Below are 19,989 nucleotides of genomic sequence, written 5' to 3'. Positions count from 1 at the left end.
ATGGCAGTGAAGTGGAGCGGTGGCCATTCCTGCTCCGTGCTGTGCCTGACCGTGAGCGCGGAAGGGCTGGTGGCCTCCGGCGCGGAGCGGGGCGAGCTGGCGCTCTGGGACGGGGGAGGCTCGCCCGTGGCTCAGCTGCGGCTCCCGCAGGCGGAGGACGTGACCTCGGTGCTGTTCTCCTGCCGCCGGCCCAGCACGCTGTACACGGCCCACGGGGAAACCATCAGCGTGCTGGATGTGCGCTCCCTGCAGGAGCCCCTGCAGCGCTTCCACGTGAACGAGGAGGAGATCAACTGCCTCTCGGTGAACGACACCGACGGCCTGCTGGCTGCGGCCGATGACTCGGGGGCCATAAAAGTTGTGGACTTGGAGAGCAAGAAAGTCAGCCGGTCCTTGAGACACTCCAACATCTGCTCGTCTGTTGCCTTCCGACCTCAGCGGCCTCAAAGCCTGGTTTCCTGTGGACTGGACATGCAGGTGATTTGCATACGTTTGCACGGGTATTAATGAAGTGAAACAGTAATTACCCACCTGTGTAGTGAGGCACCCACAGACTTTCACTGAGCACGAAGGTGTTCAGCCTGCAGTCACTGGAAAGCTCCCTCACTATTCTGAAGTAGTTTCGGCCTAAAACCTTACTGTTGGGGCTGTTTGTGCACTGAGCAGCTTCTGCCCCTGTTTTTATCTTCATTGACATTTACAATTCAAAAGTGAGTGGGGTGAGGGGAAATCAGAATACAGTGCAAAGCTGACTTGTGCTGTATTAGCTCTTTGATGGACTGAGCAAAACCAGCAGCTGTCCCTAGGGATCAGTTGTGGCTGCAGATCAGATGCAAATGATGATGAGGAAAAGGCACAGTGCTTGAGGCAGGCAGGTAGAGCAGCATCTTTCCAAGTGGAGCATATCACTGTGAGGACAAGTGATTTGTATAATTTATCCTTTGTTCTGTTAGCATCTTGGAAACATGAAGTGTTCTTTGCCTTTTAAACTTTCCTATCCTCATCAGGAGGAAACTTTGTCCTTTGCATTCTGAGAAGAGCCATGCTGGTAGTTAAGCCCAGAACAGATATTTTTCAGTAATTTCTTTCCAGTGGTTGAGGTGTGACCACATTCCTGGTTTGGCCCAATATGAAAACTGTCACTTCTCAAAAGTTTCTGTGGTTCCAGCGGTGTCAGGGTGAAGTTTGTGTGACAGCTTTGAGCAGTTTCACCCTGTGTTCTTGAAACCAAAGTACATCTCACACCCATTGGAGCAAATACATGCTGATATTTAGTTTAAACTCATTTTTCTGTGTTAAAGCCACGATGATAGATCCTGTTTGGGAGGAGTAAACACTCAGTCCCTCAGCTGGCTTAATTTTGGTCCCTAAAATGCAGATACACAAGCTTGTGGCTGGAAATTTTTAATCAGAATTGTAAACATTTATGTACAACTCAGTACAAGTGAGCTGATTATTTTTTGTGACTTTTTAGTATTAGTTTCATTTATTGTAGCTCAGCAAGTTGGTTTTTAGGTGAAAGTCAGTATCCCAAACCAGGATTTCATTAGTGTGCTTTGGTACAGTGAAAAGAGCATCATTCTGCATTGAGGCTGCATTTAAGATACATCATTTCCCAGAGGGGAGCTTTGCTGCAGAACTCTGAAGCCCTGTGCTGCACCATGCCTTTGGACAAGTTATGAGCTCTACAAAACATGTTCTGGGCTTGTCAAACCCTCAGGGAAGCTGTGCCTGATGAGAATTGAAATTCAGGTTGCTGGAGTTCTTTCAGGAGTTTTGATGAAGCAGGGCAAATGCTGTGAGGACAGAAAATACTTAGTTTGCAGAAAACTCTTCAACAGTTGATGGATTCATCAGATTGTTGCAGTCCTGTCTCTGATGAAAGCAGGAGTATTTTCTGTAAGCATCACCCAGCCCCTCTGATTAACAGTAAATCACAGTTGTTGTGGAAGTAGTTTTAGTGCAGCAGCAACAGCAGTAACTGAAACAGGAAAGTGACAGGAAATATGTTTCAGATGTTTTAGTGTGATTTGGATTCCAGAAATGCAGAGCCAGGCTCTTTTGTGAACTAAATTTAAAGACTCCTGTACTTCTTATTGGTGTTTACTACTGAAGGAATATTTTTATTAATAACAAATTGAAGCTTAGCTTTATGAAGCAAACAGTACACCAGTGCTGCATTAGACTGACTTGTGGTTTTTGGTTTGTTGGCCTTGAGAATGCTCAATGTCAATTCAGATCCTACAAAAGTCTTGAGAGCATTATTTTTAATTGCTCAGTATAAATCTGTAGTGCTTGAACTGCTGTACAAGAGACACAGGATTCTTCACTTGGAGGTGTGGTGGCATTGGAAAAAGAACTCTAAAAGCACAACCTGCCCCCATGGAATAGGTAAAGCACGCCCTACTCCATAGCACAAACCAGATCTACTCACTGGATATGAAAATAAATACAAATATGCCTGTTTAAAAACCACAGCCTCAACTGCTGTTTGCCTTTTGCTGTCCCATTTTTCAGACATGTTCGTGGAAGTGACTATTATAGGCCAAGTAGCAGAGACAGAAATCCAGAATGATAATGATCTCTATTCACTGCTAGGGTTTCCCTGTCCCTCCTTCTCAATAATTGATGTGCAGTATGTCATGATTACTACTGCTGAGATGAATGCAAAAGCTTTTAGAGCAGTGTTTGCATCTCTTCCGTGGTCTAAAGGTCTGAGTCATTGACTGCAGAGTGTGGTGGTGGGGCTTTGGAAAGCAGGCCAGAAAGATTTGCTACATTTATTAGGGCAAGTTTAACCACATACCTTACACCCCTTGGAGTCACACACAGCCTTTGCTCTGCTTGGACAAGAACTGTGGTTGCTTATTTTACTATTAAACATCCAATTTGAAGTAAAACACACAAACAATTGATTTTTTTTTCCAGGTGATGCTGTGGAACCTGCAGAAAGTTCGTCCTTTGTGGAGCACCAACCTGCAGGAGTGTGAGATGGAGGAAGAGAGCCCCCAGTCAGCTGGGCAGTTCTTCAACCCACCTCTTGCACATTCCCTGTCCGTGGCCTCTTGTGGCAACATCTTCAGCTGTGGAGCTCAGGATGGTAAAGTCCGACTGTTCCGAGTCACTGGTGCCAGGTTTGAGCGGGAGCTGGAGTTCCAGGCTCACAGCCTGGGAGTCTCACAGGTGCTCTTTATGCCTGAGGGCTACTGGTTGTTGTCTGGAGGAAACGATGGGAAAGTCTTGCTCTGGGATCTCAGCAGCAACCTCGGGAAGCAGCAGAAAAGTCCAGCAAAATCTCTGCACAGGAAAAAGGCCCAAGCAGCTGCTTGCAGCAGAAAAGATGGGAAGCTCAACAAAGCAGCCTCAAATGAACACCCTGGAGTTGTGCCAAAGCTCAGCATTGAGCACGGAGAGAAGGTGAACTGGCTCTCGTGTGCAGAGATCAAAGGCTCCAGGAGAGTGTTGGTTGCTGACCAGAGCAGCTCTGTATCAGCCTATCCATTGCCAGAACCTTAAGGCACCCAGGTGCTTACAGAAGTCTGGGGGATAAAACCACTTCTGAGAGCCAGTTACATGCACTGACAGAGAACTGGACAGTGAACCCCTCTGGGTCCCTGGGAAGGGAAGGGGTTTGCTGTGCACTTGTGATGTCCCTGGCCTCGTGCTGGCTCTTTGTGGCTGCTGTGCTCACAGCCACTCTCTCTTGCAGGGTTGGCAGCTTGCTGCTTGAATTTAAGTGAAACGGGTCTCTATATTTAGGGGTAACATTAGTTCATGGCTAAGCTGACGTAATTAAGGCTGGAGGAGAAAATTAGTGCTCAGGAGACACCCACAGTGCCAAGTGAGGCTGCTGAGCAGTAGCAGGGCTGTCACTGGCTCAGCCCTATGTGGTTTGGGCTGTTGCAGTGCTCTGTGTGATTTCTCCCATGAAGCTGTGTCCCAGTTGGCTTAAACTGGTCATGGTGCAATCTGGTTTTCATCACACTCTGTCAGCAACTGCATAAACTAGAGATGCATCAATTAACCAGTAATCAAATGAGTTTCCCTGTGGTTGCCAACTGAATTTTTTCACTGCAGCAAAAGAAGGAGCAGGGGAGCTGTTACACCTGTTTGCTTGGTCAGCTGTCAGTTAGTTGTGTATCCCAGGGAAAAAGAACTATTACATTTGTCTTAATAAATGCTTTCTCTCTCACTATTCCCTTGTCCTTAGAATCACTCTAATAGTGCCAGACTCACACAAAATTGTGTCCAAAAGTTTATTTTACCCCCATCACAGGGTGAATCTGAGGGGCCAAAGGCACAGCTTCCCCTTATCCAAATACTTCCTGTCTTCCCAAAGCTTTGAAACATAATGAGCAGAACTTGGCTTGCTATAAGCTTCCCTTCATTTGCAAATTGAAGGTAGGAAGACCTAAGTGGAAATATTACAGCTCTGGGCATGTTCAGTTCATGCTGGATTTCCCATGAAGTGGGCAAATAATTTTTTAAAAAGGGAATTTTTCCTGGGTTATCCTTATCTTGTCACAGAACTGAATTCCTAGTGCTGGCTGAGGACCTGCTGCACTGGTGGTAGGTTTGGGTTTGTGCTGCTGTGTTTCACCAACTGGGCTGTTACCAAACTCATATTATATTGGAAAAATTTCCAGCTCTATTCTTTTACATACTCAGCTCTGGAAAATCATTATCTGGTTATGCTGCCTCTCTCCATCCTTTATGGAAGAGATTCCAACTGTCTTGGCTTTGCTTAAAGCAGCTCCCTGCAACCAAACACAACTCATTCTCATCCAAATCAGATTTTACCTTCATACCTTTTTAATTAAAAAAAAAACAAAGGCAATCTGCTTGTACAGCCTTTCCCAGCAGGAGACTTTGGCCCAAGACATGATCTGGTGGGTGCAACAGCAAATCGAAGCCAAAACACAGCAATAAAAAAAAAAAAAAAGCAGAAAATTGTGGTTGCTCCCTTTTGTGTTAGCTGTGAATTAGTTCATGTGTGAAGCCATGGGATCAGTGGGGCAGAGGAAGGGGCTGTGTGGTTCAGTGTGTGACATGTCCATGGTGCATCCATGGCCTATATTTGGATATACAGGCTATAAAAAGCCTGGAACAAACAACCTCCTGCAGGACTCAGATCCCCTGTCCCTGCTGCCGGCTGCAGCAGAGAGCAGCCAGCCCACTCCAGCTTTTATCCCTTCTCTTGGTGTTCTCCAGGAAGATGGCGAAAGGCAGCATCTCCCTGCGCTCCCTGAACGAGACACTGAACAGGTGCTGGGGGGCTGGGGAGGGGACAGGGAGGGCTGGGACATGGGACACCATGCCAGGGTAACCTGTGCTTCTCTGGAAACTTCTGTGGGCAGCAGGGTGGGGTGTAAACAGGGAGAGAGGAGCTCATGAACAGGCTTGATCTCTCCTTTGCTCACTGGGGAGGAAAGAGGGACAGAGCCATCAGCTCCATGGTGGTTTTCATTCCCTGGCTGCCATCCTGGCTGTTCCCTGCAGGATTTGGGCAGTTGCTCTATCACCCATGGCCTGCAGCTGCATGAGGGCATTTGGTCTGTTCAGCCTGGAGGAGACTGAGGGGAGACCTCACTGAGGTTTACAACTTCTTCATGAGGAGGGACAGACACTGATCTCTCTGGTGCCCAGTGACAGGACCTGAGGGAATGGCCTTAAGTTGTGTCAGGGGAGGTTTAGGTTGGATATTGGAAAAATGTTCTTCTCCCATAGGGTGGTCAGGCACTGAAGAGGCACCCCAGGGAATGTCACAGCACCAAAGCTGCCAGAGCTCAAGAAACATTTGGACAATGCTCTCAGGCACAGGGTGGGATTGCTGGGGGGGGCAGGAGTTGGATCCTTTCCAACTCAGCATATTCTGTGTTTCTGTGAAATTCAGGCTTGCTGTTCTAATTGGAGATTTGAGGTGAACTTCTGATTTTCAGACCATGCCTCAGAGTCTGGAGGGTTCAAAGATAGGGAGTAAGCGGTTATCATGAGCAAAAAAAGACCCCTAAGAATGGACCTTTCTTAAAAGTTTAAGGAAAGCAAATCACCACCACTGGGGAATCAGGTGACGCTGATTCACCCTCCATTTCCAAAGCCTGCACTTGGCAGAGCAACGTGACCAACAGGTTCATGGACTTCCTGAAAAACAATCCAGCCTCAGCTGCCCCCACTGGCACTGCTCTGTGCTGGGCTGTGCAGCAGCAGGCACCAGTGGTGGTGGCTCAGAGCAGACATCAAGATATGAGCATGGATCTTCAAGAAAAAGAGTCAAAAGAGGGTCTGAAATTCTCAGCAGTTAGAGGCAGGCAGGATACTGTCCCCACTGTCTGGATTTTCACATTACTGGGAGGGAGGTGAGGGCCTGGCACAGAAGCTGTAGCTTCCCCTGCATCCCTGGAAGTGTCCCAGGCCAGGTTGGACAGGGCTTGGAGCAACTTGGTCTAGGGGCAGGCGTCCCTGCCCATGGCAGGGGGTGGAATGAGCTGAGCTTTAGGGTCCCTGGTCCTTCCAACCCCAAACATTCTGGGATTCTGTGACATGGTACATTTAAAGGCAAACTATGCAGTGTTGAGACATTTAAAAGTCAAATCGGGTGTCAGACATACAACTGTGGTTTACCTGCAGTGAAAAGGATCCCTGTCCAGAGTATCACAGCTGATGGGATGCAGTACTTCTGCTCAGGAAATGAATGATTGTGTTGACAGACAGACAGCTGACAGACTTGGAAAGAATCTGCTCCTCCTGTCGAGGTACTGCTCATACTGTTGGTTCACCCACAGCCTGGCTGACTCTGATTCACACAATGGTGAACACAAAAGTAGCAACTGGAGACCTGACCAGAGGGAGAAATGGTGAAACAACTCCTGAAAGAAAAAAGGGAAAATTAATTCTGTGGGAAACTGCTTGAAGAAGTGTGTGTCTAATGTACCAAGGAGTGAGGGAAGGGGGAGAGCTTGGAGAAGTGTGGGATGCTGCACTGGCCTGGAAAATCAAACCCACAGAGTGACAGCTCCAAAATGTCATTTTCTGTAAATGCCTGAATAGCAGAAATAAGGTTTCACATAGAACCACATTTGCAGAGAATTGGGAATGCTGGAGCTTCTACTGCATGGCTTCCAAGTATGTTCTGTGTGCTAATGAGAGGAATTTTAAAAGCTTTCTGGTAAAGAATGGGGATGTGGTTTGTGTGTACACTACTCAGAGTCAGAGGTCACTGACTTAGTGGTAACTTCACTTACACCAAAGGAAAAAGTGTTCAGAGGTCATGATGGAAATGAAAACAGGAGGTTTAATCCATTCTTCCTCTTTTCATTCCAAACTTAGATCAAGAGGCAGCAGCACTCAGTCTATCAGAATTCACTTAGAGCTGTGGGAATTCAGTGTGGTATAACTGAACAGACATTTTTAGATCCAAAATCGGCAAATGCTGAAATGTTTGTTGCAGATGCTTAAAAATACAGAAGATTAATTTACAGACAGGCAATAAAAACAATGTTTGAGAGACAAAACTGGTCAAATAGTAAAGTGATGGACTGAAGGTTGCTGAGGAACTACTGCTGCACTGAGAGTAGCGTTAGTGATGAGATCTTAGATAACTTCACTCTTACTTGCAGAGGAGGAAGTTGGAGAATGGGCTGTGAGGAAGCTTATTTACCATGATAAAAAGCTGCAAACCAACAATTCACCGGCAAGAACACTCATTATCTGACAACCCAGCTCTGAAAGTCACTCATAGCAAACCCCAACTCACCTCACCTCAGTTTCTGCACTTGCTCTCTCTGTGCTGACAGATTCAATCCAATTATGACACATCAATCCTTCCAGCTCTTCTCAAGTCCTTACATTTCTACATGTCACCAGCTTAGTTTTCCAATTAAAGTTCTATTTTCGTCCCAAAATTCTTGCTGAAGCGAGAGGAGTCCTACATCAGTAAGAGGAACTTCACCAGGCTGCAGAGGAAGCCTCTAGCCTCAGGAAACAACAGAAAATCGTTAGACAAGCATCTCCACAATCGGCCAGACAATGAATTAAGGCCGGGGATACTTAGTAAAATATGCCACTGTTGAAATATTTTTATTTTCTCCTCATTCAGGTCAGCTGCAGACAGAATCCAAAGAAGGGTTTGGTTTGGAGAAGGGGGAGGCAGGAATAGAGACAGGCAGGGAGAGGGAGGAGCTGCTGATAAGAAAAAAAAAAAGGCATTTTTGATCCATCTCTTATGACAAGAGGCATTAAAACACTGTGGGATGTATGTGAAAGAATGGGAAAATATTTGAAGGGTTTTGTTTTGGCTTTTTATCTTTTAATGTCATCACCAGCTGCTGTGTATTTTGTCCTTACAAAAAGTTCATCCAAAGATACAGGCAATGGAGTGTTTAACACAGGTCGGTCACAGAAGCAGTGGAGCAAATTAGGAATGAAAAAAGGAAAAATATGTAGGTAATAATATTTTCTGATAGTGTAGTTATTGTTAGCTGATACAGCCTGATGTTTTGCCAGTAAAATAAAAAGGAAAATCACAAAAAATTCTATAAGGAGTAGGTGATGTTCTGCTAGTAAATCACTATTGACTACATGGTACTGAGATAGTTGTTTAGTGCTTAGGAAGGAGCCTTGAATTATTTACATTAGCTTTCAGATCCTCAGGATTCTCAATAACACACCTTGATGTCAATCAGGTAACTGAGGAAAATGTGGAGAAAACTAGGTTTATAAAAACCACCCACAGTGACAGAAGCCCAGCACAGCCTGTATCTCCAGGAAAGAGAGAAATGGGTACAAAAATAAATTCTGGCATTGCCTTGTACCTTGTCTCAATACAGCAAGTTCTTTTAAACAAGGCAGTTTTCTTCAGCAAAAGTGGAGTGGCTTAAAACTCAAAACCTCATCTTTATAATTTTCAGTTTTAAATAGGCAAAACCACAACAGATACCAAATAATGAAAAAGCAGTTAATAAATACAAGCTATGAAGTAGTTTTTATCACAGTCATTCCGTGGAAGGAGTTCTATTTAAAAAAAAGACTGCTGGTGGCTTGTTTATTATTTGCATAATTTTTACCAGAGGAATAATGATAAGTTCTGCTCAATGTTAAATGAAAATGGTTCAAAAGACCATGACATTACAAATAAAAACATAAATCCCCTCAAAATGTGTTAGAGAAAAACCTATGCCACTGATAATGCGTATGGTTGAGAGCCACAGATATGTCTACATACTAATTTTGCAGCTGTATTTGGAGATGTCAGGATCTCTGCACCAGCAAACTGCCAAAAAGACCTGACAACAAACCTTGACTTTTACTGTTGTTTGTTCTCACAAACCGTGGGAGGACCCCCAGAACGGGGTCTGAAGCTGTTCACAATGCAATGCCACAGCAGCAAGCCCCAATTCCTTCTGAAATTCCCTTACTCTCGTTTTCCACCGGCCAGAGTAGAAAGCAGGCTGCTGTCCCTGGAGGCTCGGTTCGCTCAGCTCGACTCCAGCCTGCAGAGCCTGGAGCACGAGTTTGACCGGCAGGCGGAGATGCTGGAGGAGGACCTGAGGCGGGATGTGCCCTGGGCACCTGCGGCCAGGTGAGCTCAGCCAGGGAACAAACCGGGAAAAACGCCAATCCCTGGGTTTTAACATTTTAAAAGTTTAATAGTAATAAAGTGGTTAAAAAAATAGTCATATAATTATGACTATAATTAGAGTAATAAAAATTTGGACAATTTGGATTAGGACAATATGAGACAACAAAAACGAAGAGTTATGGACATCAGGGTACCTTTTTCTGGGAAACATAAGCCCAAAAAAGGACACACGTTAACAGAGGAGTAACCCTTAAAAACAATAACCTGTTGCATATTCATACACCTCATCCATGATGCATAAATTCCATTCAAACACAGGATTCTGTCTGGTCAGTGTCAACTTCTTCCTCTTAATGCCAACAGCATCATCCTGCCTGAGTGAGGCAAGAAGAAGTTCGTTTCTTCTAATAATGGAGCAATAAATTCATCTTGTCTGGAAGATTGAGGTGTCCTGTGGCTGCTATCTCACTGCGAGTCTTTTCTTAAAAAAAAAAAAATCTTCCATAGCATAGTTTCTATTTTAACATTATGTTATAACCTAAAACTATACTTAACATACTACTTAAGAAAATCAACACGGCATAACTTTTCAACATAACACATCTAATATTCATTTTAATATTTGCGAAAAGTAAATAGGCATTTTCCACAAAACCAAGGACCAAAGCCAGGGAGCAAAGCCCGGCTTCAAGCCCGCCCGGCCGGCCTCGGGCACTGTCGGGCATAGACCGGCCACGGCTCCCCCGGGCCGGCCGCGGCTCCCCAGGCCAGGCTGTGCCGGGCCTCAGCAGCCTCACAGGGCAGGATTTATCCCTCCCATCGCACCTAACGCTGCTCTCGGGCCGTGCGAAGCCATTCCCGCCCGACCTATCACAACAGCCGAGCCCGCCTTCCCTCTGAGGGCCTCTGTCTCCCAGCAGGCTCGGCGCAGCAGGTGGAAGAGCAGAAGGAGGAGACAGAGGAAGAAGAGGAGGAGAAGAAGGAAGGAGGAAAGGAGAAGAAACAGGAGGAGGAGGCGGAGCCCTGAGGCGGGCGGCGGGAACAGCCCCTGAGTGAGGGGCGGAGCGTAGCGCAGCCGCCGCCGCCATTGCGGGAACCGCGGCCTTTGCCGCCCTCCGGAGCGGTGGGTGCCGAGTCCGCGCTGGGACCCTCAGGGGCTGGGGGTGACGGGGGGGCCGCAGGGGGACCAGGGGCTCCCTTTTCCCTGGGCGCCGACCTCCTGGGGGTTATTTTTTATCAATAAAAATAGCGGAAATAATAAAACTCGCCTTAACGTGTATTTGTCTCCATGGAGAGTTTTCTGTGAGGAATGGCAGCCTTTTTTTTTCAAGGGCCTCCTGTCTCTAAAGCTGCCTGTTTAAAAAGCTTGTAGCTTAAATATCAGTGGGGTTTTTATTTTGCTGTATGTGTCTTTTGTTTTTTCTCCCACAGTATTGCTGGGCCAAGTGGAAAAATCGTGTGAGGAGACAGATGACCCCCACAGTTTCAAGTCGTACAAGAAGGTGGTGAAGTTTTAATTCTTAATTTATCTTGAGAAAAAAGGAATTTTAGCTTTATAGTCCTAGCTTAAGCAAGCAAATGAATGAGGAAGAAGCTGCTCTGCTCTGTTGTATTTCACCTTCAGAACGTGCTGGGATCAAGCTTGTGCCAAAAGCAGCTCTCAAAGGATGTGCATATATTGAAAAAAATGAGTGAATGGAAAGTTAAGGTAACTGGAGTAACAGTTACATCCAGAATATCCAGCATCTCTTATCATAGATAGGGAGAAGAGGGGAGTAACAGAGGTGGCTGGAAGAGCTCTCACCTTCTTTTCCCCCCTCTCCTTACCACCTCCTTGCTATTCCCAAAGCATCTGTTACAGCTCACAGAAAAATGCAGTAGGAAAAACTGGTACAGTTTTTCCATGAGTTCTGTAAAGCTCTGCTTCCTCCTCAGGAATCTCTCAGGCCCAGAGAAAAGCAACCACTTAAGCAGGCTTCTAAATCCACTAGCATTTTCTTGAAGTAGCTGTAAAACATTTTGTATTTTCCTGTTATATTTTACTTCCCGCAAGGAACATAAATGTTTCTTTTTGCTCTCAGGCCCTGATGTTGTCCTAGTGCTGTTCCTCTACCTCGAGTCAGTATGTCAAAGAAATCCAAGGCCCCGCTGTCCTTGTCCGACTGCCTCTGCCAGATTTGCATGGAGATCTTTGTGGAGCCTGTCACGCTGCCGTGCAGCCACACCCTGTGTAACTCCTGCTTCCAGATGACCGTGGAAAATGCCAGCCTTTCTTGCCCCTTTTGTCGGCGTCGAGTCTCTTCCTGGGCACGGTACAACACCCGCAGAAACACTCTGATCAACTGGGAGCTCTGGGAGAAGATTCAGAAGGATTACCCCGAGGAGTGCGAGCGCAGGATGAACGGACAGGATTTGGACGAGGAAAGTAAGTGAAATGTCACTTGTCCTGGGATGTCTGTGCTTTGTCACAGGAATTGCTGTGGGTGACTTCAGATGTTGGGAAATACAGAGCTGTGGGTATGCAGGTGTGTTAGTGCTGGTAGAAACGGAATTCTCCTGCAAAAGGGGCAGGGGAAAGGTGGGGAATGCCTTCTTCATTTGTAGCACAGAGGATAAGAATTACATTGGCTGGTGATTTCAGTGGGTACTTGTTCATGCCTCTGGTGTGGGGTATCAGTGCCTGGCCTTGTTCATTGCTCATTTGCAGCTGTAGCATCTGCATGCAGTGTGTTTGAGTCTGTGGGTGTGTTTCTTTATCATTGTCAAGTGAGTGAAGTGGTTAAAAGATTTTCAGGTGTTAGTTAGTTTGGTTGAAATTCCAGGGGTTCAGTCAGTGCAAGAATCTGTGAGGTGAAAATTGTGGTGTCACAGAGAAGGAAGTGAAATCTGATTAACTTTTTGAAGAAGGATTTTGGGGTTTATGATGTTGCAAGCGCCCTTGGGGCACATTTTGATAGGTTTCCCTTAGGGCAACTTGTTCCACTTGCAGTGTTCTGAGGTCTTTTTAATGAAAGAGAGTGAAATACACAAATTATGGTCAGTGTACCAACAGAGAATGAATGAGGGAATGGTTTGGGTTGGGTGAGACCTTAAAGTTCATCCTATTCCACCTCTCTGCCATGGGCAGGGACACCTTCCACTGGACCAGGTTACTCCAAGCCCTGTCCACCCTGGCCTGGGACACTTCCAGGGATGGGGCAGCCACAGTTTCTCTGCAGACTTGTTCCATTATATTTGCTTTATATACAGTGCTTGGGAAATGCTGCCTGTTCCTGCCACTCTGTAACACCACGCTTTTCTACTGTGTAAACTTTATTCCTTGGTACTTTTTGCTTTATTCCTGCCTTTTTTCAATCACAGCACTTGATTTAAGTCAAGTCATTCTCATGACAGGGTATGGAGTTAAAATCCTTTGTTGTTGATGGACTGTCATGACTTTGTTGACTTTGGTTTTTTCCTCTCCTTCCAAGTCTGTCTCCCCAAGCCACAGCACCAGCTGAGCAAGCCTGGGGAGCTGAGGCAGGAATATGAAGCAGAGATTAGTAAGGTAAGTCTAAAAATATGTTTTAAAAGCATAAATGCTTTTTATCCAGTTATTTGAATTGTTCCTACAAACAGGTGTAATTTTATTTAATAATAAAGATACTTAAAAGGGCACTGCAGCTGCAAGAACATACTGGTCACTCCTGAATCATGAATTAAATTGGTGGAAGAGATTTCTTTGTATTTGACATGAGGTGACATTCTTGATCTATACTTCCTGCCTCATCTCTCAGTCAATGTACACAAAAGTAGCAAATGTAGAAATTTGAAACTGTTTGGGCTTTGGTTTTATCTTTGTCTTTTTGATTTCCCTCCAAGTAAGAGGCTGCAACTAGATAACTTTCAGTAATGACCATAGAGCATTTTCTCTGTTCTTTGTTCACTCTGTTACCTTTGCATATTTGAAAATCAGTAAAGATTTTAAAGAATTCTCAATTTTGGCCTATTTAAGGATCCTTCCTCCAATTCAGACACAGTAGCATTAAGATTTAGAGCTGGAATGTATGGGAATGCACCTTTCCCTGACAGCCCCTTGCTGGTGATTACAGGAGCACATGAAGCAGAGGACTGGGGGAATTTCCAAAGACAGCTTTATTCTTGAAGTACTTTGCTCTCCTTGTGGAGTTGCTGGTACCTGATCTCCCAGCATGTCTGCTGTAAGAAAGGCAGATGTAAAATTCCTGGCCTGCTGCTTTGGGTTTTGCATGTTTCAAGAAGAGAGATGTGCTGTCTTTGGGATATATAATGATAAAAGCAGGTTGAGCAAATGCTGTGGGACAGCTGGCATCCAGCCTTAGACAGAATTCTAATCCCACTTTCTCTGTAGATCCATGTACTTGGAGACCTTAGCTTTGTTACTAACACTTTGAAAAGGTGAAGAATGGAGTTGAACCTTGCAGTTTGATGGTATAATCTTAGAGAAACCAAAAGGTTTGCCACTGGGGTCAAACCCAAGGCTCTACACACAGCATCCATGTGATCCCTACATCTCTGAGACTCCTGCAATGAAATGCTGCTGAATTTTGTGACCAGTGAGTGGTTCAAGTTTAAGCAGTGTCAGCTGAGAGGTCCTGGTGTAAAGTGTGGCCCTGCAGTAGTAACCAGGTGGGTTTTTTCCAACACCTGCTTTAGGTGGAGGCAGAAAGGCGAGCACATGAACAGGAGGAGAACAAAGCGAGTGAGGAGTACATCCAGCGGCTGCTGGCAGAGGAGGAGGAGGAGCACAGGCTGGCAGAAGAGAGAAGGAAGGAGATGGAAAAGCAGCTGAAGCAAGATGAAGAGCTGGCCTGGCAGCTCAGTAACAGCCTGGTGAGTTAGGATTGAGTGGGACAGCAGCAAATATCAATGTAGTGCAAGTAACTTGGACTTCTGAGAGCAAATGAAATTTGGAATAGTTCAAATTTATTTTAGTTGTAGTTGAAAGTTGTTGTCACCCCCCAGTACTTTAAAACCTTGATTGACCATTGATTTTTGAAGCCTGTGTAATACACACTTGAAATCCAGCACCCACCATGTGTGCTGCATGTTTTCATTGTGAAACATTTTAAAGCATTGATTTTCTGCTGTATGCTTCCTTTTCCTCATCTTTTTTAAAATCCTTCTTTGGAAGAAATGAATATGTGTAACCTGTACTGGCAGAAAGGAACATACAGTGAAAATGTACCTTACCTCTTGGAGTTTTGGTTTTGGGGGTTTGTTTGTTTGTTTGTTTGGAAGTTTTTGTTTTTTGGGTTTTTTTTTTATTAATTTGTTTTGCTTAGTTGAATTTTTGCCACCCAATGATGAAATCTGTGTACTTATTTGAGCAAAGCCTCCTGTCCCTCAGTGCTAGATCCAGGAAAGTGTACAGAACAGGTAACATTTCTTTCTCCAGAACCATGTGTTACTCACAGTTCTAGAATTCTTTGGACAACAGCAACTGATTCTGCAGCAAAATCTAAGCAGTTCCCTGAGGTTTCTGCAGTTTGTGTTGTGTTTTGTTTTACCTAATGCTATTTTTACTTGTCTGGAAGAATGAAGATCCTGAGGGACACGTGCCTGGCAGCCTGTCACCAGCACACAGCCTCTCCCTTCCAACATCCCCACTGAACCTGAGCAAGGCAAAGAACAAACCAAGCAACTCTGGAGACATTCAGAAGTAAGGGATTCAGCCAAGTGTTTCTTTAATTATTGGCCTGTTTCAGTGTCCCTCTGCCCCATTTGCTATTTTGGAATGCTGTAGGCCAGCTTCCTGAGATAACTGGGGACAAATGTGAAGTTTTGAAGTTTAAAACATTTCCTCGTAGGAGGAGAAGGGAAACACTTGCCTTCTTGTTTTTTTTTGTTTGTCAGAATGAACCTGAAGACCTTGAATAATTCAAAGGACTGACAATTCAAGGACAAAATGTTTATCCTTTTTTTCTTTTGAAGGTATCTGTCTCCAAAGAATTATGGTATGTTTGGATCAGTATCGTCCTCCAGTACCACAGGAAGAGGCAGGAGCAACTCTATCTCTGGGGTAACAAGAATCATTTTGTTACAAATCTCACAGTTACTAATTATGGGATATTTTCCCCTTGCCTGTAGGGTTCCAGTCCTCTATTCCCCTTGCACAGTGGCACTGGGTAGGTTATATTGCCCTTTTTAAGCTACCTTTGGTATTCATGATTGGCAGTTCTGGAGCCTGCTGGAAGAGGGTGCACCCTGATTTACATCATTCCATGGCATTCCTGATCATTCCTGTGAGGCCTCCAAAGAAGATGAGCAGGCTTGCACATTTAGTCTGAATCACTGATAAGAGGAAAATGCTGTGGTTATGGTTTCAATCCTTTAGCTGGGCTTCTGCAGTTATTTTAAATACTTTCATTGTTATTAAACAGGTATTTTTAAAAAGAGAAGTATCTGAGTTGCTATCCCAGAGCACTCAGGCAGTGCAGCCATGAGAAGTGAGTTTGGTATTTATTCACACCCATGGGCTTTTGATAAATTTACTTCATTAGTGGTGTCCTCCTTTTCTTCAGGAGACCAACAGCAATGAAGGCAGCAGTTCTGCAGTGCAGGATGAGCAAGAAGAAATGCCAACCCTGTCTCCACAGCTGACCAGTGTAAATAAAGATTCTGGAGCTAAGGATTCATTTTTGGAATCGTGCATGAACTATTTCAATGCCTCAGCTTCAGGTGAAACTGCCACTGTCAAGGAGGAAAAACCACCAGGACCAAATGGTTTAGAAGATGGAGTTCCAGATGCACTTCATGGAACCACAGAAGGGGAAGGGTCTAGGACAGTTCTTCTTACATCCAATGGAGATGATGATGATGGAATTGAGTCAGACAGTGGCAATTTGACACATGTCCAAAGGGTAAACCTTGAAAAGGCTGATGGAACTTGTACCTCTGGTCAGTTAGGAATGAACTGTGTGATGTCTGTGTTGCCTGGTCTGGGGAAGGAGGCTGGACGCTCACAGGAAGAGACACCAGAAAAGCCACAGAACTCTAAGGAGACTCCCAAAAGGAAGTTAGTGGAGGTCCCAGCTGATGCCATGATTGACTTGGACATTCTTGATAAGAGGAGAAGAACCTTTTCAGAAAGTGTAGAAGACCAAGGAGAGCAGATGAATGATTTTAACTTGCAGACACAAAGAGCCTTTGAGCAGGAGTTCTATGAAAGGCGCAGGCAGGAGGAGCAGGACAGGCTCTTGGCTCTGCAGCTGCAGAAGGAGCTGGACAAGGAGGAGAGGACACTGAACAGACAGAAGGGCTCTCCTGATGAGTACCTGCTTCGTACCAAACCACCTCGCTCTGGGAAAGACTCTGCTGCCAGGAAGGGAAGCTCCAAGGGGGCAAAAGACTCAAAGGGATCAAAAAGTCAGGCTGAAAACAATCACCACAAGACTAGGAAAGGTTCCTGCAATGAAAACTGGCAGACCCCTGCCAAGGTCCGGGTGAAATCCCCCAGCATCAAGGAAGGAAAGGTTTTGAATTGTGTGGTTAATACCAGTGACACAAATGATATTTGTTCATTGCCTAAGAACAAGCAAAAGACAATCCTGCAGATGTTTAAAAGCCCTGTTGCAGAGTAGATGAGAGCCATGGACACATGGTGGAATGGGAATGGGAACTGTGGTGATGTTCTCCTGTGCTAGGCAAAGCTTCCCTAAGCAGTTTTGAGTGGTTGCCTTGGAGGGGAACCACTTTGGGCAGCAGTTCTGTGAGTTCTGAGAAGTTCTAGCAACATACACCACCAGAATTTACCATTTTTTAATTGTTCCTTTCTTGAATATTATTTTCTAGCACTTGCAGCACTTCTTGCAGGTATGGGAGTATTTCTTATTTTCTAACTTGCATTTACATGGTTTGGAGTGTGAATACTGGTAGTGTTGGAAAGCAATGATAAGTGATGGTCTGATCTGGAAATGAGAATCTGAGGCCTTGAATGGAAAAAATGCCCATTCCATGGAGGAAGGAAATGAAAAATGAGTTTGTATTCCCAGCTGGCTGTCAGCTGCAAGGTTGAAGCTTCCCTCAGCACAAGCACAGTTCTGTAAATTGCAGCACCTTGCTGGAATTTCGGCTGTTGCTGCAACTGCATTGTTGGCACACCCATTAACAGGAGTGGAAGCAGACAGCCACTCTTTCCCTCTCATGTGCTAACCCCTCCCTTCAACAAAAAGGAAACAAACAGGTCATTCTCCCCTGGCAAAGCCAAGGATCCTTCATGGATGCCAAGGCTGTGGGCTCCCATTCACCTCTGTTCACAGAGATCCCTCCTGCAGATCCCATTTTCCCTGTTATGAACAGGATACTTTTGTTTTCTTGTTGTTAATATCCTGTTAATGGTACCTATGAATGTACAATGGTGTTACTATACTTAATGCTGTTTCATTTTCGTATCAAACTGGTTTGAATGTGATTAGAACAATAGTCCAGAAGCCAGTTATGATGGAGAAAGTTGAAAGGGAAAGAAGCAACTGAAGGCTGGAGTTGTCAGTAATGATAACTGTAATTAGAAATTCACATAACTGCCCTGCCTGGCTGTAACTGTTCCCCTCCATTTTTAGAGGCACTACTAAATACTGTTCCTGTTGGGTTTAAAACTGAACTCCTCAAAAAAATTCTAATTTAGATGTGGAGGTGCTGAGGCCTGTAGGAAGTTGAGGCTGGGGAAGAGGCAACCAGATCCTACTATGCAGAGGAAGTTTTCTTGTTTCATCTGTTGTTTTATGAAGCCATATTTTGGCTGTTTGCTTCTTTGGAGCTACTTTTGCACTGTCTGTGTTTGAAATGGAGCCAAGTGCCAGCTGCAGTGCTGAAGAGTGTGTGCTAGTCATCAAAGTCAGCAGATGTTTGAGTTCTGTCCTTTTTGTGAACCCCATTGATGACTTTAATTCTGTTCTAGGACGTTCCTAACAGACTTGTTTCTTCAGCAGCATCTTCTGATGGTTTAAGTTTCAAAGAAACAAATTTTATGGAAAGCATGACCAGCACACTGAGCCAAAAATATGAATTGTTGGGATTTTTTTTTCCCCAGAGCCTGCACATCTTTATCATTGGTGGGCTCCTCATAAATAAATAAATATATGTTCTGTTCAGAGATGTTTTTTGAGAAAGTTACAACAGGTGACCAGTGGCAAATAATTTGCTTTTTCTCCTGCTGCCTCAGCCATTGTTCTGGAAGCTTTCCTTCAATATGGGTCTGTTTTTCCTTAATCCTTAACACAGTTGGGATTATTTTCTGGTTTACCCATGATGTCAAAAAAACTTAATTAAAGGGTTTTTTTTTAAGGCAGAGCTTCTGACTGTTTCCATGCTGGTGACTCAGCCTGTCCAGTCAGGGTAAGCCTGTAAAAAAACAAACCCCATTTTCAAAGCAGAATACAAAAAAAAAAAAAAAATCAAAAACCAAGACTAAAAATTGATTGTTAGTTAAAACCCAAACTTAACTGCAAAATATACAAAACCTGTCACCTACAGCAGCAGCCTTATCTAAGATGGGATGCTGCAAGCCCCCAAATGATCCCATTCCTCACCATATCCATGGCACAATAAATCCTCACCAGGCATAATTTGGCTTTTAGATCTTCATTGTTAGAGGGTGGAATTTGGCTGAGTTGGTTTTGGTTGTACCAACAGCTTTTTTCTGACCCTGTGGTCTGGGAGCTTTTTGAAGGAGGTGAGATCAGCTTTGTTTTACTGGTGTTGGTGAAGCAGGAGTATCTCTGTGTTTGAGATGGCTGAGCTGGTGTAACAGTTCACTGCTGCTCACCTGCCTTCAGCCCTGGTGATTAATTTGTCTTGTTTGTGAACAAGCTCAGCTCATCCAACTGCCAGGAAAAACAAAACAAGTGCCAAAACCCCAAATACTTCACAGGCTTGGTTGCTTCTCTGAGCACCAGAGCTGCTGTGGGGATGGGAGACAATAAGAGAGGGAACAGATGGACCTGTTTCCATGGCAGTGAGGTAATAAATTATTAGAATTCTTGGGAAATCTCAGCTTTTTGTGGTACTCAGAGTTCACAGGTGTTACTGGCAAGGTGTTCAGCCTCAAGGCAGCCACATTCCTGCTGTGTCAGGAAACTGGAAAGGAGTAAAACATTCCTTTCCTGACATCCCTTCGGGGGGCCTGGGGATCAGAAACACCTGGTACAGTAGGTGGGGACAAATCCAAGGGTTTCCTCCTCTGGCTTTGTGACAGTGATGGCAGGGATGCCCTGTGGGTGCAAATGAGCTGTTCCTTGACCACCTCAGGTGCTGCCCCACAGAATCCCAGAATGGGTCAGGCTGGAAGGGACCTCAGTGGGTCCATCTGCTCCAGCAGGGCCATCCCAGAGCCCATGGCACACATTGTGCCCAGACAGCTCTGGGATATCCCCACTGAGGGAGACTCCACACCG

At 45.0% G+C, this 19,989-nt stretch overlaps 2 protein-coding genes across 2 annotated transcripts; both read left to right on the top strand.

The window, feature by feature from the left end:
• On the top strand, window positions 1-4,194 carry WDR53 (WD repeat domain 53). The gene is made up of 2 exons (XM_054639275.2): window positions 1-477; window positions 2,929-4,194. The coding sequence occupies exons 1-2, from the start codon at window positions 1-3 to the stop codon at window positions 3,514-3,516; spliced, it is 1,065 nt and encodes a 354-aa protein (XP_054495250.2). The 3' UTR covers window positions 3,517-4,194.
• Window positions 4,195-10,497: 6,303 nt separating this feature from the next.
• RNF168 (ring finger protein 168) lies at window positions 10,498-18,886 on the top strand. The gene is made up of 8 exons (XM_077183736.1): window positions 10,498-10,700; window positions 11,009-11,079; window positions 11,659-12,002; window positions 13,048-13,124; window positions 14,252-14,428; window positions 15,133-15,257; window positions 15,530-15,617; window positions 16,120-18,886. The coding sequence occupies exons 3-8, from the start codon at window positions 11,702-11,704 to the stop codon at window positions 17,176-17,178; spliced, it is 1,827 nt and encodes a 608-aa protein (XP_077039851.1). The 5' UTR covers window positions 10,498-10,700; window positions 11,009-11,079; window positions 11,659-11,701; the 3' UTR covers window positions 17,179-18,886.
• Window positions 18,887-19,989: the final 1,103 nt, after the last annotated feature.

This window comes from Agelaius phoeniceus, chromosome 10, assembly GCF_051311805.1.
Source record: "Agelaius phoeniceus isolate bAgePho1 chromosome 10, bAgePho1.hap1, whole genome shotgun sequence".
Classification (NCBI taxonomy): Eukaryota; Metazoa; Chordata; class Aves; order Passeriformes; family Icteridae; genus Agelaius; species Agelaius phoeniceus.
Note: the sequence above shows the minus strand (reverse complement) of the source record. Positions and strands in the feature narration are given on the sequence as shown.

Excerpts from the sequence above, each read along its gene's own strand:
- RNF168 (XM_077183736.1), top strand. The coding sequence starts at position 11,702 with ATGTCAAAGAAATCCAAGGCCCCGCTGTCCTTGTCCGACTGCCTCTGC. Across the intron at positions 12,003-13,047 it reads ACAGGATTTGGACGAGGAAA|TCTGTCTCCCCAAGCCACAG; the intron begins GTAAGTGAAATG and ends TCTCCTTCCAAG. Across the intron at positions 14,429-15,132 it reads GGCAGCTCAGTAACAGCCTG|AATGAAGATCCTGAGGGACA; the intron begins GTGAGTTAGGAT and ends CTTGTCTGGAAG.
- WDR53 (XM_054639275.2), top strand. The coding sequence starts at position 1 with ATGGCAGTGAAGTGGAGCGGTGGCCATTCCTGCTCCGTGCTGTGCCTG. Across the intron at positions 478-2,928 it reads CCTGTGGACTGGACATGCAG|GTGATGCTGTGGAACCTGCA; the intron begins GTGATTTGCATA and ends TTTTTTTTCCAG.